The following is a 16,215-nucleotide window of genomic DNA, read 5'->3' on the forward strand; positions in this document are numbered from 1 at the left end:
ATTTCAGGGGCATCATCTTTTATATTTTCTTTTTGTCTTAGTGCCACTTGAATTCTAGTTGATATGCACTGGCTCTGATTTTACTCAAAATTTTTCCAATATGTTTTATTGTTATCTCCGTTTTAAAATGTTTCTAAAGTGAGACATGCCGTTTTCATTAAAAATGCTTCGCTGTAGCCTTCTGCTGCTTTATCGGGGTGATTTAATATGAAAATTTGAACCTTGCTCTATTTTGCACACATGCTGTTCTCAAAAACCTAGGTTCATCTTTTCCTTTGTCTCCTCGGAAGACGTTTTCCCCACAATCACCTTCTGCTGCTGCTGCAGAAGTTCCTTTTCTATCTTATTGAGCTTATTTTTATTGGTCCTCTAGTAAATTTATTTCTTCACTATTAACTCCTAATCCCGAGGTTTTGCTTAACGTCACAATATAATAGATAAAAAACATCATCAGAGTCAACCTCAAAATCTTTACCTAAGGCACCAACATCTAGCCATTTCCTCCAGGCTCTTCTCCTGTCTTTCCATAAAGGGCATATTGTTAAACACAGAATTTAAACAAACATCTATATTAATGAATGGGGATTAACATTAAGCATATTAATATTTATATATTATTAATGTATAGGTAAAATTATAAAATTTGAATAATAAAAGTTTTAAACTCGCCATTTTTGGTTCTTTTGAGTATTATAAAATCTTCTAAAATTTATAAACAATTTACATTGAGGATACATATATTATTTGATTTACGGAAAGAACAGTATAGATCGGAAGCCTAAGATACAATCAAAAATCTAAAAATAACATTTTGATTACAGTCATTCAAATGAAAATTATTTGAATTAGAATTCTGTCCTTTTATTTTGAATAATAAATTCCTTTATAACATCTTCCGAAAATAAAGGCAATGCTTAATTCTCAAAAGAACTTTCTTGATAGATAATATGCTAAATGCACTTAATTTCTCTTGTGATTTCATTATTCTGATGTAATTATACATCTCAGTGCTGAAAATAATCATTCTATTGATGTATTCAAAACTGGAAAAAGCAAAGTTCTCTTCATACAGAAGGTCCATAAACTCGTTTAGTAAGAGAACCAAATCTTTTGGTTATATTATTGTAATATTTACAAATTTGAAATCAGGTGACTTTGCTTTGAGAATTTAGGTAATATTTATATATATTATCTAAGTATATAAATTAATATATTATTTCTATTAATTTATATATTTAGGTAATATATATAAATACAGTCAAAGGTCTTTAATCCGGATGTCCATAATCCGGAATGATCTATAATCTGGACCTCAGAGCTACAAACTTTCTGCGCATGCGTCAATGCATAATGCGTTAACGCATACGCATATGCGTCTACGCATACGCATAATACGTTTATGCATGCGCGTTTAATGTATAACGGACGGTATAAGCTAAAATTATCTAATTATCTATTTCAGTTAATGTTGCAGATTGTGTTGTTCCTTAATCTTCTAATTGGATCCGGCTTATTATATTTTGCCGACTGTTAGAGCAATTTTATAAAAAGTAAGCTTGAACTTTCGATTATGTCAAAAAGATTTTCCGATTCAGGAGCTGCCAAAGGATCTAGAAAGCGAAAGCATGTTTCGATGTCCATCAAACAGAAAGTGGAATTGCTGCAAAAAAATGGGTAAAGGCATATCCTTTGTTTCTCTAACCATTCCGAAATCTGTTTATCAATTTCACGCTGCTCTGCGGGGGGGGGGGGAAACGTCGCGGCGCGCAATGAACTGGAAGTTGATCTGTCAGCACTATCCTCATCTTCAGGGCAGATGTTTTTATTTTATTCGGCTTATAAATCCTTACTAAATATAGTATTTCATGTTTATGTACTCCGACTTTGATATGATTTAAATCAAATTTCTCATCATTATAAATATTACGAATACATATCAAATAGTTTTCTGGTTGCAATTTTCTAATTTCGACTATGCGTAATGTATGCTTTACGCATGCGCGCGTTGAAAGAAATGTTTAATAAATTAAACAAATAAATATTAAGATTTCTTTTTGTAAATTTTGATATCTTTTAGGTCATAATTGCTCTTTATTTCATAAATTACAGTTTCATATTTTTAATTTTATAATTTTTGCATGCCGTCTTACCAGATTTAAATTGATGATCTATAATCCGGAAAAACTTCTAATCCGAAATCGCCGAAGTCCCGACGAGTCCGGATTAAAGACTTAGTCCGGATTAGACTGTATTACCTAAATTCTCAAAGCAAAGTCATCTGATTTCAAATTTGTCAATGCACACTTCTTTTGCTGACAATTCATTTGTCTCTTTTGTGCTGGCATTTTCCCATACTGCTTCCAAATCATTTTGCTGTGACGAAATGAATATATTGAAATTTTGCAGTTTCTTTTGCACAGTAAACATCGTAAAATCTCAAAAGGTAAGTGAGTGACAAAATATCATTTAAAGCACCTCCAGGTGAAAACGGTTTTTACATTCTGCCAAAAATTTAATAAACCCATGCACTCTTGATACATATAAAGGATCCCAATCATGGCAGTTCTGTATGTCTTCAAAAAGCATAGTTAATATTTTTTCTATTCTATGCACTGAATTGACAATTCTTGAGCAGAAGTTCCATCTTGTAGGTGCAGATTTAGGTAACTTTTTCTCCATGAACTGTTTAAGTGCATGAGTTCTTTTTTAGGTATTGAAAAAAATTCAGATATATTAGAGAATATTTTACAAAACATGCAGATAGTTGCAAAATCAAATTTAAAACATGACTGTAGCAATATGTGAAAATGGCTTGAGGATATTTTCCTTCTACTCATTTCTGCAATCCACTTACTTGCCCTGCCAAAAGTGCTACTTTAATGTAAGTGTCCAAAAAATTTTGTTTCAAAATCAAATTCTTTTGCAATTTTGAGAACGTGCACACATAATGCTTTAGCAGAACGATCGTCACTTACGTCAGAGAAACCTATAAATATTTCTTGGGTTTATCCTTTACATATCTGAGGCATGTAGATAATTGTGATTTATTGACTGAATTTATTGTTTTGCCTAGAAGGATTGAAACAAGCTGAAAATTCACTTTTTCTTTTTGCAAAGTATTCATGAGAATTTTGAAATGCAATTTGTAAAGTCATTCTGAATAGTTGGGAATGTTTTATAGAAAACAGTGCTTTCTTTCAAATGAATACCAAGCATAGCATCATTTGAACTGGTAAGAATTAGCAATTCTCTGTTGTTCCCCCTATTTATTGAATCTATGGACTCATGGCTTCTAAATAGCAGCTTCTGTTTTCCCAAGAAGCATACACAATCTATCGATCATTTTGAAATTTCACTGTTTTTTATTACATCCTCAATATTTAGCTTTACAGATATTTGCTTTTGTTGATTTAACTGTAGATTTATTCTTGATTGCCCAAATGTGACAAGCTAAAAACTTGTTTTAATATGATCAAGAGATGTTTCATGTCTTGAGAGGGACATTGATAATACACTGGTGATCATAAATTAAGGAAAAATCACAAAAATCACGATTACTGAAAAAGTTACATGTAGAATTTTATGAAACTTATCCACAATATACAACACATAGTAATGTATCAAACAACATAAAAAGAAATTACAAGACAATTATGGTAGTATAGAAATTAGCACGTGTATAAAATGAACAAATCGAAGATGTCAGTTTGCTATAGTAAACGTACCTTCAATATGGAATATAATCGCCTCTAAAAGCAATACAGCACATTCAGCGATGTGTGATGCTTTCAATTATGCGGTCTATCAGTTCCATAGGAAGCGAGAGCCATTGCTCTTGCAAAGCAGTTGCAAACGCGGCAGCGGCAAGGGTCTAAGGGGGTGGATTGAAAGCAGCTAGACGTCTCCCTAAAGCATCTCAAACGTGCTCGTTAGGATTCAAGTCCGGGGATCGAGCTGGCCACTCCATGCGCATAATTGTTTCTTGTTGAACATAACCATATACGATGCGAGCCCTGTGTGGTCTTGCATTGTTGTCCTGTAACAGGAAAGCATCACCTATTGCCCCGCCATATGGGCGCACATAAGCATCAAGGATGTCATATCTATAAACATGAGCATTCACGGTTCCCCTTGGAAAAACACGTAGGTCTGTGCGTGCACCCAAAGAGATGCAACCCCAAACACAGACACTGCCTTTTCCATATGCATCTCTTTCACGGATGTTTGACGAATGATAACGGGTTCCAGATTCTCTCCATATCAAATAATGCTTACTATCGCGTTCTAGACTGAACCTGGACTCATCCGTAAAGAGAATAGCCCTCCATTGCTCAGGCGTCCAGTGGACATGTTGTCGTGTCCATTGCAAACGGTCCCTCCTATGGCGTGACTTGAGCAGCACGCAAATGGTTGTTCCCCTCGCGTACAGACCACCTTTGTGAAGCCTTCTACGCACAGTTGACGTTGACACCAACCTTTCGGGGTCTGCAACAAGGAAGGATCTAAGAAGAGTCGGAGTAGCGGTTCTATTCCTGAGTGCACATAATGTCAAATATCGGTCATCGGTGCTCGTCGTAGCAGTTGGCCGTCCTTGGCTGAACATCCTATTGCCGAATCTGTGATGTGAAATTGCCTCCAAAGTCTATGAACTACAGAGGGACTCACATTTAGCCATCTGGCCACTTCTGTTTGACTTTGTTCTGCCTCTAGTCCCCCAATGGCTTTCTGTCGTAGTTCTGCAGGCAAATGATGCCTGGAGATCATTGTTATGAATTGGCTATCTCAGATTTCTGATGTCACTATCACAGTGAAATATGTGGGCTTGCTCTCAAACATGGACTTTTATGCTCTTACTTGGCAACATATTCAAATTTTACACGGTTTGGCTTATTTTTGAGGGAGTTATCGCTATTTTTGTAATTTTTCCTTAATTTATAATAACTAGTGTACATTCAAACTGCTAAATCCATTCCTAGTCCACACATTTGTCCGCACCAAATAACAGGTAGGACCTGCAAAACAACAATTGTTTAACACCACAGCCAGCTAATTAGCTAGTTTTCTTATACTGAGCAGCTGGGAAATGTCTTTTATGGTTACAATATAAATTATCTAAAGAAGGTCAAGGTCTGTGGTTTTTGAACTAGATCTTCTATCACACCCTCCATTACAATTTTAGCCATTCTTGAGATGTTTTTTAAAAAATGTTCACTATTAAAACTTTAAAATAATGTTTTATGGAAATTCATAGACACCCAGAAAGAAACAATTAACCACACTTAATTCAAAAATTCATTATGCTGTGATAATAATCTTTTAAGCAAAATCATTATGGCTGTCATAGCTAAGGCACAACCTTAAATTGCACTTAAGCGAACAAAATAACAATCACTGTCTTCTATGCAGCAGCAGAAGCTATTTCATACACGTGAGTCGAAATTCATGGCTTTTATTTGATAAAGTATTTATCCTCCATTTTTCCTGCGATAACTTCTGAGGCTGAAGTGCATACACAACGCAGACTGTCGCGAAATTTTTTGACTCTGATGCTATCCAGTTAGTAGCATACAAAGTCTTCTTGAAAGGAGATGAAGTCCTCGAGGAAAACGTGCCTGTGGGATACGTGCCTGTCGTCCGTTGAATTATTTCATCATTGAAGCAGTGAATTTGGTTATTTCATCTTTAGTTCAAGTAATTACTCTCTCTCTCTCTCTACAAAGTAATTGAAAAGAAGCCAAGATAAAAAACCTATTATAGCATAACTACTAACTAGATAATTTTCTTGAATTATGTATTCTGCTTCAAATTTATAGAAAAGGTATATTTCTCTTAGTCTTACAGCATAATACATGGTCATGTAGAACTTTGAAAGAAGTAATAAATACCTTAAATTAAATGTGTAGTACAATGCAAATATTGCAACTAACGTACTGAAAAACAGTAATAAAATGCTCTCAATTCAATGGTAAACGATGAATGTTCTATCCTTGTCGCTTTGGTGCTATAGCATGCAAGAGCATGGTATCTGCGCAGTCCCTACGGAGAAGTTACCTTGTGGGAGGAAAGGAGTGGAAGGGAATACATTCACTTTTCACTTTATAAATATTGTGCAACTGGTTGCTGACGCTCTTCAGCATGCATAGTTCTTTTACGATAAGGGTATTGAAAGACATAGAAACTGGAAGTGGGCAACTCGTTTGGTTTTGAATACCTGAGTTGAAGTCAATGATTCAGTATATAGCTTCAAATTAAAAGTAGTTAATACGGATTTGTAATGAATTTTTATGAATTAATGTTATGAATTAACAAAAATTTATTTTTTATCAGATTTCTCTGCCCTATCGTGATGCCCCTGCCACCAGGTCCGTTACATGATCTTGTAAATTACTTGCTGCCAGGCTTTGTTAATAAGAGTTAAACAACAGAAAATATTAAAATAATGTATCCAGAATTCTCTGAGTATTAGTTCTGTGTTGGGTTGCCTCAAAGCACCTATAAATATCATGTGTTGCCGACTTGAGTGCTCATAACTCAAGACACCGTTCATCACCACAGATGTCTTTTGTTCATGAATTTATGTTATGGAAGGGGAATTTATGAAGTGCAAATTGCAAACCTATTCAACCTCTAAGAATATAAGCCAGGCAGGCACATTGTTTTGTGGTTTTAGACACTTGAACCCTAGTGAATCAGTATATTGTGAAAATTTCTCTCATTTCCACAGAAGGGTAATTACCTAATTTATGTAAGTAAATTAAAGAAACTGCAATCAAATTTGTATTTTTGTATGCATCTGAAATATGATTTAAGCACCATGCCCATAAAAGTCCTTACCTAGCCTTTATTTTCACAACTGTTACTCATAGACATATACTTCCAGTTACAAAAATGTTTGTACACTAGAATTACGGTGGTCTTCGTATACCTAAAATTACGGCGGGTGTCATTTTTGCCCCTTGATAGGATATCTGCATATTTCTCTATATGATATAATATATTTGTGAAAAAAAATTAAAATAACGCAAATTATGACAACTATAGTTTATTTTAAAGAATATAGAGACTTTGCAGGTATGTAGTCAAATAATGAACAAGCATTTAAATATTTCCATCGGAAAATGTAATCCCCCCCCCAATTTTCAATAGCTTACATTTCAGAAACACAGAAAAAAATTTATAAATATTTACGCAATTTTTTCCAAAAAAAAGGTGGTTTTTAATCCAAATATTAAAGTATTTTAAAACACACTTTTTGCTATAAAGAGTACATAGAAATAGAAATATATAAAAAAAATTTTATTTACATATACTATATTAGTCAGTGCAGCAACTAGTACACACGCTTATCTTTCTGATTGTGTACAATATCCGCATACATATTTATTACAGTTGTCACAAATATTAGAAGTTGCGTTACCTTTGCGTTTCCTTACTTCACATTTCTTCCTTTTTTTTATTCTATTGAATCTTGTCCATCCACAAAGCCACTTGAAGAGAGAACAAATTTGTTTTTACTAGATATATATTCTTCTCTTAGTTCTTCTGCCAAACGCAATAGAAAATCCCTTCTGCTGATATTTTCTTTTGTAATTTCCTTATACAGAATCCACGCATTTATACCTGCTAAGTCCAAAATATTGTAGAATACATGTACTGGCCAACGGCTTGATGGTGCTTTCACGGAGTACTTTCTTGCCATTTGATCCAAAACATCTACTCCGAATTTTGTAAAATTGTAAAACTGTATTACATCAGGAAACTTCTTTTCATTAGATTCAAATTCAACTGATGAATGGAGTGTACTTAACAAAATTATTACGTTTCTGTTCCTTTTACCTTGATATGATGTAAGTGTTATATAGTCGTGTTTCATCACAACTGAAGAAAAAAGTTCATTTCTTACATTTTTAAAATTAGAGGGAATTTCTCTTTTTGCACGATTTACTGTTCCAACACGACTCAATCCTTTTGATTTTAGGGATTTCGCAAGTTTTACTGACGTAAAGAAATTGTCTGTAGTTATATTTCGGCCAGTATTTTTGTAAGGATCAACTAAACGATTTACTACGTTCTCTCCTAAACTTTGATCATTTGGTCTCATTTCATCCTTTCCTTAATATGGAAATCCGTTTAATAAGTATTTTATACTAACGTCTACTGCTAGCCAAAATTTGAAAAACTGATATTGATCAATACTTTTCATAATGATCTGTGTAGGAATGCTCACCACTAAATCAGTTAATATGAGAAATCATTTTTCTAAACTGATTTATAATTTTTAGTGCATACAAATGCAAGCATTTCACTCTTCAGTTTGGATATGAGTCCCTGAATATGCTCTCAAATGTAAAAATTAAATATCTCAAATTCTTTTCATATGGGAGTTGTGTATCTTATTTTTTATTTTTTATAATGAGTTTAGAATTTTTCGTAAGGTAAGTATAGATACTATGCATGTGTAAGATTTCATAATTTTTACATTTTAATTTTTTTAAATGCCAAAACAGAATTACTTGCATCACATTAACTTCTGTAAATCCTTCTTCCTTTGGATTGTAGTAAGATCATGATATCTTGTTAAGTTATGTAATATAAATCTGAAGATTCTGATTACTGGTTGAGATTTGGTATAATAAACTTTAAAGAAAGGAGAAAACTGCAGATCTACTGTGCCCATAGTATCTGTTATAACTAAAGGCAAGGTTTGGTTTGGTAATGGTTTCCTGGTGCAAAATCTTTAAGGTTATGTGCTCCCAAAACATCCACATTAAACATGCCACTAGCACAACATACAAACAATTACAAGTCTAAAGCAAGAGCTTACTTATAAAATCGAATGCTGTGAAAAAATTAGACATTTTGAAATAACTTAATACATAAAACTCGCATGCTTTCAAATATGAAACATGATTAAAAAACACAGAGTAAGATATATTAAAATATACAGCATTAAAATTCCAAGTAACAACATTAAAAAAGAAATCAAATTAAATAATAAAAATCTGTCTCTTTCAGGTATTCAAACAAATTGTCTTTTACCTCTTACCCGGTAATACCGTCAAGAGGCAAGTCACGGCTAAAATACTTCAATCAAAGACAGTTAAAATGAGAACATTCACTTAAAAAATGATGCACGGACAGAACACAATTACAGTTTGAAGAAATAGCATCATGCTTAGCCTTTAAATGGTAACTGTGTGTTATTCGAGAGTGACCAGTCCTTAAATGTGTTAATAAGACTTCCTCCCTGTGGTTCCTGGTGATCTTCCAGTCCTCTTCTTTAGGTGTAATGCTTCTCAGTTTATTAAGACTTATTTGACTATTTCAAAATAACTGCCATTTATTTGACATACTCTGCTTGATAACTTTTTTTTATATCAGTGCAAGGCACAAGCTGGTTTGATAAAACAGTAGCAGGCTTAGCTGTTATGTCTACCAGCTTTTTTCCTTTTATACCAGCATAGCCAGGAACCCAGTAGTAAAGAATCCCATAGCCATGGCTTCTTAATTTGTGATGTAATCTTAAAATGTCCACTAATAGAGAATTCCGAGTGTCAGAAAAACTAGCTAATGCTTTCAGAGCACTTAATGAATTAGAGTATTATAATTTTTTTCTGGAATTGCTTAGAGATGACTGTTAAAGCAGAATTCAGCGCTAAATACAGAACAGGCATCAGGCAATCTTTTGCCGTAATTATGGTCTTTATTACAAGTGAAGCTCCTACATGGTCAGCTGATTTTGGCCCATCTATATTATATCGGAATTAAAGCACTATATTCATCCCTATGTTTAAAAAAATGTTGTTTGTATGTTTTCTTACCAGTCTTTCTCTTATATAGATGCTGAAATGCATCCAAAAGCTCCATTTGGGGGTTATCTCATGGGCGGATTTCTAGATGCTTTACAAGTTGGACCTTCAAATCGGATAAGCAGTTATTTTCCAGTAATGGTCCCCTTCTTTCAAAAAAACGGGAGAGAACGTTATAAAACCATGCATGAAATAGAAGTTTGTAACAGTTAACAAGCTTAGAGATCTGGAGAGGATGGTTTGGTTCTGAATTAATAGTAAAATAATGATGGAGAGACAATTGTTCTCGCCTTAACTGAAGTGAAGGTTTGTAACAAACAACATGCAGGCTCTGTATACGAGATGTCTGAATGCTCCAGGACAAATTCTTAGAGCCTAATGATGAATAGGATCTAGATTTAGTAAAACAGAAGGCCGTGTTGATCCATAAACTACTCAGCAATAATGTATTCTTGAGCGAACTAACACTTTTTAGACATGAATCAATGAACTACACTCTACTCTCCAGAGGCTGTTTGCCAGGACAAAAGATTAAGAACTTTTAAACACTTTTTCCTGAAGTGCATTACATGTAGAATGAAGGTTAATTTTGGATCAAATATCACTCCTAGAAATTTTACTTCCCGTACATCTGGGATCAATGAACCTTCAAGATGAAGCTTAAGCTCAGGATAGAGATTTCACTTTCTATGAAAGCGTATGCAGTCTTCTGTTTAGAGAAAACAAATCCATGTCTGCCGACCATTTCTATAACTAGTTCAGAGCGATCTGCAGTCTCTCAACAGATCTCGTATCTGCACCTTAACAGCTAATCTGAAGGTCGTCTACATACGGTGAACCTGAAACAGTGGAAGGAAATTCCATTAAAATGTAATTAATTTTTAGACTGAATAACACTCAGCATAGAGCCTTGAGGCACACCCTCTCCCTGCTCGAAAACATCTGACAAAACAGAGCCAATCCTTACTTGAAACGCTCTTGTCCATAGAAAATTTCAAATGAAGATTGGTAGCCACAGTAGCCATGCAAGCCACAAGCATGAAGGTCATGCAAAATGCCATAACTCCATGCTTTATCGTATGCCTTTTTGTTGTCAAAGAAGACAGAGGTCAAGTGGTTTCGTTTGACAAAGGCCTTACATATGGAGGTTTCTAAAGAGAACATACTGTCGATGATCGCTCTGCCTTTACAGAAACCACTCTGATAGGGTAAGATTACATTTCCTCCCCAAATAATAGACTAGGCGGCGATTTACCATTTACCATTAATTTGCAAATGCAACTCGTAAAAGCAATTGACCGATAGTTCAAGGGATTCTTTGGGTCTTTTCCTTGGTTTAGCTATGTGCTTTCTTCTATGCATTGGGAAAGATATGCTTCTTCTACACTCAATTGTATAGAGAAGAAGGACACTCAACTATTTACTCGAGAGGTGCTTTAGCATTTCATAACTTACGCCACCTAGACCCAACTCGACCTATGTGTCTCCATCGATGCTTTTTTAAACTCAAACATAGTAAAGTTGCCGTTATAAGGCTCTAAATTGGAAGAGTTGAAAGCAATGAGAATTTTTTCGAGATGATGCTTTTCAGAAAGAAATGCTGGTTTGTAATTGCTGCCACTGGAAATGGCAGCAAAGCTCTCACCAATTGTATTTGCAATTTCTTCTGTTTCATTAATCCCTCGGCCATCTTTTTTCAGAAAGAAAAGTGAGTGGTCTTTGTACATTCTGCATGCTTTTTAACACTTTCCGATACTCATTTACTTGGCATAGATGATGTAAATCAAGATACATAGGCTGCTCAGAAATCTTCTGGCTCTTATGCCTTACTTTTCTTGCGTTTGCTTTAGATTTTTTAAAGAACATAAGGTTTTAAAAGGGGGGGGGTACTTACGAAAAAATTCCCCAAGCTTTTCTCTGTTTTGCCAGTGCTTCTTTGCATTCACGATTCCACCATGGTTTGGGATGCTTTGGAAGTTTCGTTGATGTCACCGGTATAGAGACTGTAGCTGCACGAATGACATCAGTGACAGTTTCCACAGCATCATCGATGGGTGAATCTTTTACAATCTCTTCTTCCATCTCTTTTAAAGACAAGAAGAGTTCCCAGTCTGCCCTGTTAAGTATAAAATGGGAGAACTTGACATGGTGTTTACTCATTCTCATGTGATAGAAACAAAAATGGGAAAATGATCACTGTTGTAAGGATCATTTCCAACATTAAATATATGAAATGGTAACAAAGATGGTGGACAGATAGCTAGAACTAGAGCGTGAAATGTCCTTGTACGCTCATGGAAGTAGGTACCTTGTCCACCTGAGGAGACACAGGCCATGATCTCAGATCATTTGCTTAATTTGCCTGCCTTGGATGTTTCTATCCTTAGTTCCTCAGAGCAGGCTATGGCCGTTAAAATTCTCTACTATGGCAAAGGGTTCATGCAGCTGCTCTATTAGGTCATCTAAATCTTGCTGATCAATGTGGTGATTTGAAAGGCAAATAAAGGGAACAAACTGATATCAAACTCCATATATTTATTTATGTAGTGACAGCTTGGAGGTTAGTCACTAAAGAAATTGGACTGGAAGAAAAATCAAGTGAGGTGAGGAGACTTACACCTCCACTGACACTCTCACCTCCCAAGTTATCTTTCCTAGCAAAAGAATATATCCGAAGCTTTGCTACTTGTTCCAATTTTAACATAGTTTCCTGAATCACCAAGCATACCGGTTGATATATATGGATCAAATGTTTGATGATAACAAGACTTTGGTGGAAGGCGCCACAATTCCAAGATGCAAGGTTAGCCATTATAACTGATATTTGTTCTTTCTGTGCTGTTTCTTAGTTTTGTGTGGAAGCAGGTGTTTGGGGGCTTCCAAACCCTGCTCTACTTCCATACTATCCGAATCTAAAGATTCAAACAACATGTTTTCAAAAGAGCTGTTGCTTTGACTTCTATTTTTTTAACTGTTCTTGGAGAGACATATTTTGGTTTGCTTTGAATTATGTTTTCTTTTTTTATATGTGTGTCACATGGGTTGAATTTCCTTTTTACTTGGTGGTTGTAATCTACTGGGATTTATTTGAAGGAGTCTGCATAGTTGTTGAAGTTTGGGTTGTATTTATAAGAGGTGTTTTAACTGCAATCACGTAATATATATTTGGACGAACCCGTGTGCTTTTTACTAGCCTTCTGGCCTCGGCATACAAGATGTTTCTAGCAACTTTTGTAGTCTGCACTTCCTTTTCTGATTTCCATATTGGGCATGAGCAAAAAATGCTGGGTGTTCACCTTTGCAATAATTTATACACAATGGCGCAGCGGTACAGTTATCACAGTCATGGCTGATCTTTGTGCATCAGGCGCATGTGAGGCTACCATGACAGGACATTTTAGAGTGGCCGAAACGCTGGCATTGGAAGCATCGCATAGATTTTGGAATATAAGGTCTTGCAGGAGAATTTAGATATCCAGTCTTAATATTCTTAGGCAGATCAAGCGAGTTGAAGGTCAGAATTCTGTGTTTTGTATCGATCAGCTGACTATCCTTATGCATCTTAAGCGTGGTCAATTGTTTGGATTATTTGTATTTGCATCGGTACATTAATTTTTATAACAGAAGACTTTTCAGAACAGTCGGTACCTGGAACGATATGACTAGATTCAGGGTGTGTAATTAAAAATATATTACGATTAGCCATACTGAAGAGATATAAGATTCGGGTCCGACTGCCTCACCCACCATGGAGCCGAACAAAGGAACACAGAATCCTGTGTTAGGGCTAGCCTGACCTATACGTAAACTGAAGCCCCACAGTCGGCTTTCGCAAAAGCAAGTACTCCCAAGACCTTATTCCCAAGCCACTGATACAAGGACTAGTGACCAGCCAATTGACACCCGTGAGGACAACAAGGTGCCTTCCGTTTAGCTTAAGCAGATGCCAAAGCAGTGTTTTGGGGTCAGTACCTGACCCCTCAACTACCAGGACCCTCCTTTCCAGCAACACAGGTCTCCATGCATGGCAAACACGTCTGCAGTTTTCTTGCCACTTGAAAGCTACAGACAAGGGATGTTCCAGTTTCTTACGATGAGCCCCAACCTATGAAGAGGGAAACCACAAGGAAGAAGGAAAGAACAAAAGTTACAGCTAAGAAGAGAGGAGACCGAAAAGAGGATAGATCACTGGGGCTCCAGGATCGTGACATCCGTCTCACCAAGATGATTCCCTGAAGGGCTAAGGTACCTCAGGATTGCCACACCTGTACTCACAAAAGTGAGCCCCTGAGGGGAACTAAAGGCAAGAGTTGTACCTAATGTTGCATTCCTACATTATAGTTATGCTTCCCTGTGGAGAAGCAACATCCAACTATCCATTCTTTATCAACACTAAAGGCTTTTTTTAAATAGAAAGTCTTTATTAGCTACCTCTGAAACTTATATCTTTAGCGAATACTGTTCCTATAGAAATTCTTTTTCAGCACATGTTGCAAGTAAATTTGTAAAGAGAGCTAAGTTTACATTGTGTCCATTTAAATTTTGTACTTATCTGCGTATAAGGGAGAATGAATAGGTTTTGAAGAGTGGTATAAAAGGTGTTGGAATGCTTGTATATACAATACACAAATGAGTAACTTAAAGAACTGCATATTCTTGTAGAGGATTCCATTTCTCAAAAATCTTGTTTTATGTTAAAAACTATTAAAATAACTCGGAATTTTCTATATTGCACATTAAAATTTCAAATGGAGGGGTAAATGTGTAAATTGACTTTTAAGTAGAGATATTGTTAAAACTGAGATCTACTCTGTTGCGGTATGGGAAATGAATTGACTACCAGTCTCTACAGTGGTAGAAAATGCGACAGGGTAAGAAGTTGCTTGAAAGGAAAGAATTTGCTTTTGCAGTTTTTTGGTAGAGAAAATACTTATGTACTAATGAGATTGATGAAAGGGTTCAGAATTTATTTAGAAATTTGCATCAAATTAATGATTATCACGTTCATCTGTGCTATTAAAAATGTTCTCTTTTATGGAAATATTAATAGGTAAGTGCATTTATCATTTGAACTAATGTTTGATGCTGAATAACTTGTAGCAATGCACATAAGCTGATTAATTTTTTGCCACTATTGCTGTGCAGTCTTAGTTATTTGTTTGCACTTTTGTTTTAATTAATTTATACATGTACTTCAGCACAAAAATTTCAGTAACACTATTAATATATATATATATATATTGGTTTTAAAATATATTCTAGTTGTTTTTAAAGCTCTTGGCCTAGATAACATTTAAGTCCTTGGATGAGTTGAAATAATGCTGCCTCGTGTCTTATAAAATTTTGCTTGTTTTAATGTGTAATTTTTATTGCTCAAGCAGTAAATTTTAAATAATTTTTAGGGAGCATATGGCAGCATAGTGATAAAATTTTTCTCAGTGTGATAAAATGTTTCTTAAGTTAATAATTTCAGTAAACAAAGAGTTAAAGTAAAATTACATGCTTTAAAACCTTTTTAATAATAATACTAAATTTGAACACAAGACAGAAATAAGAGTAACATGGCAAACGTTTTGCCAAAACTAAAACTACTGTCAACTAGGTATTCACTAGAACCAACTTATGTTCTTACAATGTATTCCATCCCCTTCCTGTGTAGAACATTATCATAGTGTTTGTGTGGTTATTCATGGATCTCCTTTATCATTTGTGTTTTAAATGTTGTTTGGGGTGTTTTAAATTTTGTTTTATTTTTAGATACACTGCTGCTTTGATTCAAGGCATGAATGTAGCCCTTCGAAAATATGTCTTTATTGCCTTTGGTTTTGGATTTACATTTCTAGTTTTATATGGAGCATATGCTTTGGCATTTTGGTAAGTATTTATGGTCACTTTGATTTGGCATATTTTGTTTATCAAATTTTGTGTTTAAATACTTACGTGTAACTACTTTTGTAATTTTACAAGATGCAAACTTTATCAGGCATACTTTTTAGCAACAACAACAACAAAAAAAAAAGTGTCAAATAAGTTATATAATTTCACTTGATGGCACAAATCCTAATTTTTGTAATTATGCTGTCAAGTGCTATTTTGCAGCTTCTGTCTTAAAAAAAGAAAGAAAGGAAAATATGTGTAATTCTTTGAATAATATTTAAAAGATAAAAAGTCTGTTACTACAGAGTATTTAAGAATATTTAAGTACATATGTAATAGATTCTTATACATGCAAGTCTATAAATATGTAAAAAATATCATTAAATACTATATTATCATTACCTTAAATTTATTTTTATTTATTTTTTTTTTTTTTTTTTTTTTTTTTGTATTTTAGGTATGGATCAGAATTGATTTCAGCTGGAAAAATGACTCCAGGTGATGTCTTTTCTGTAAGTTGTATATTTAT

At 34.6% G+C, this 16,215-nt stretch overlaps 1 protein-coding gene across 3 annotated transcripts in view; it reads left to right on the plus strand.

The window, feature by feature from the left end:
• LOC118193907 (ATP-dependent translocase ABCB1-like) overlaps positions 1-16,215 on the plus strand; it is a 379,421-nt gene that overhangs the window by 135,421 nt on the left and 227,785 nt on the right. For all 3 annotated transcript variants that reach the window (XR_015039173.1, XM_085809734.1, XM_085809733.1), the window contains exons 8-9: positions 15,567-15,683; positions 16,144-16,198. Coding sequence is in view for 2 of the 3 variants with exons in the window: in XM_085809734.1 (XP_085665860.1) it covers positions 15,567-15,683; positions 16,144-16,198 (172 nt within the window). In the remaining variant the exon portion in view is untranslated. The remainder of the gene's footprint in view (positions 1-15,566; positions 15,684-16,143; positions 16,199-16,215) is intronic.

Source organism: Stegodyphus dumicola, chromosome X2 (assembly GCF_044657685.1).
Source record: "Stegodyphus dumicola isolate Sdum_Otavi_A_Nest chromosome X2, ASM4465768v1".
Taxonomy (NCBI): domain Eukaryota; kingdom Metazoa; phylum Arthropoda; class Arachnida; order Araneae; family Eresidae; genus Stegodyphus; species Stegodyphus dumicola.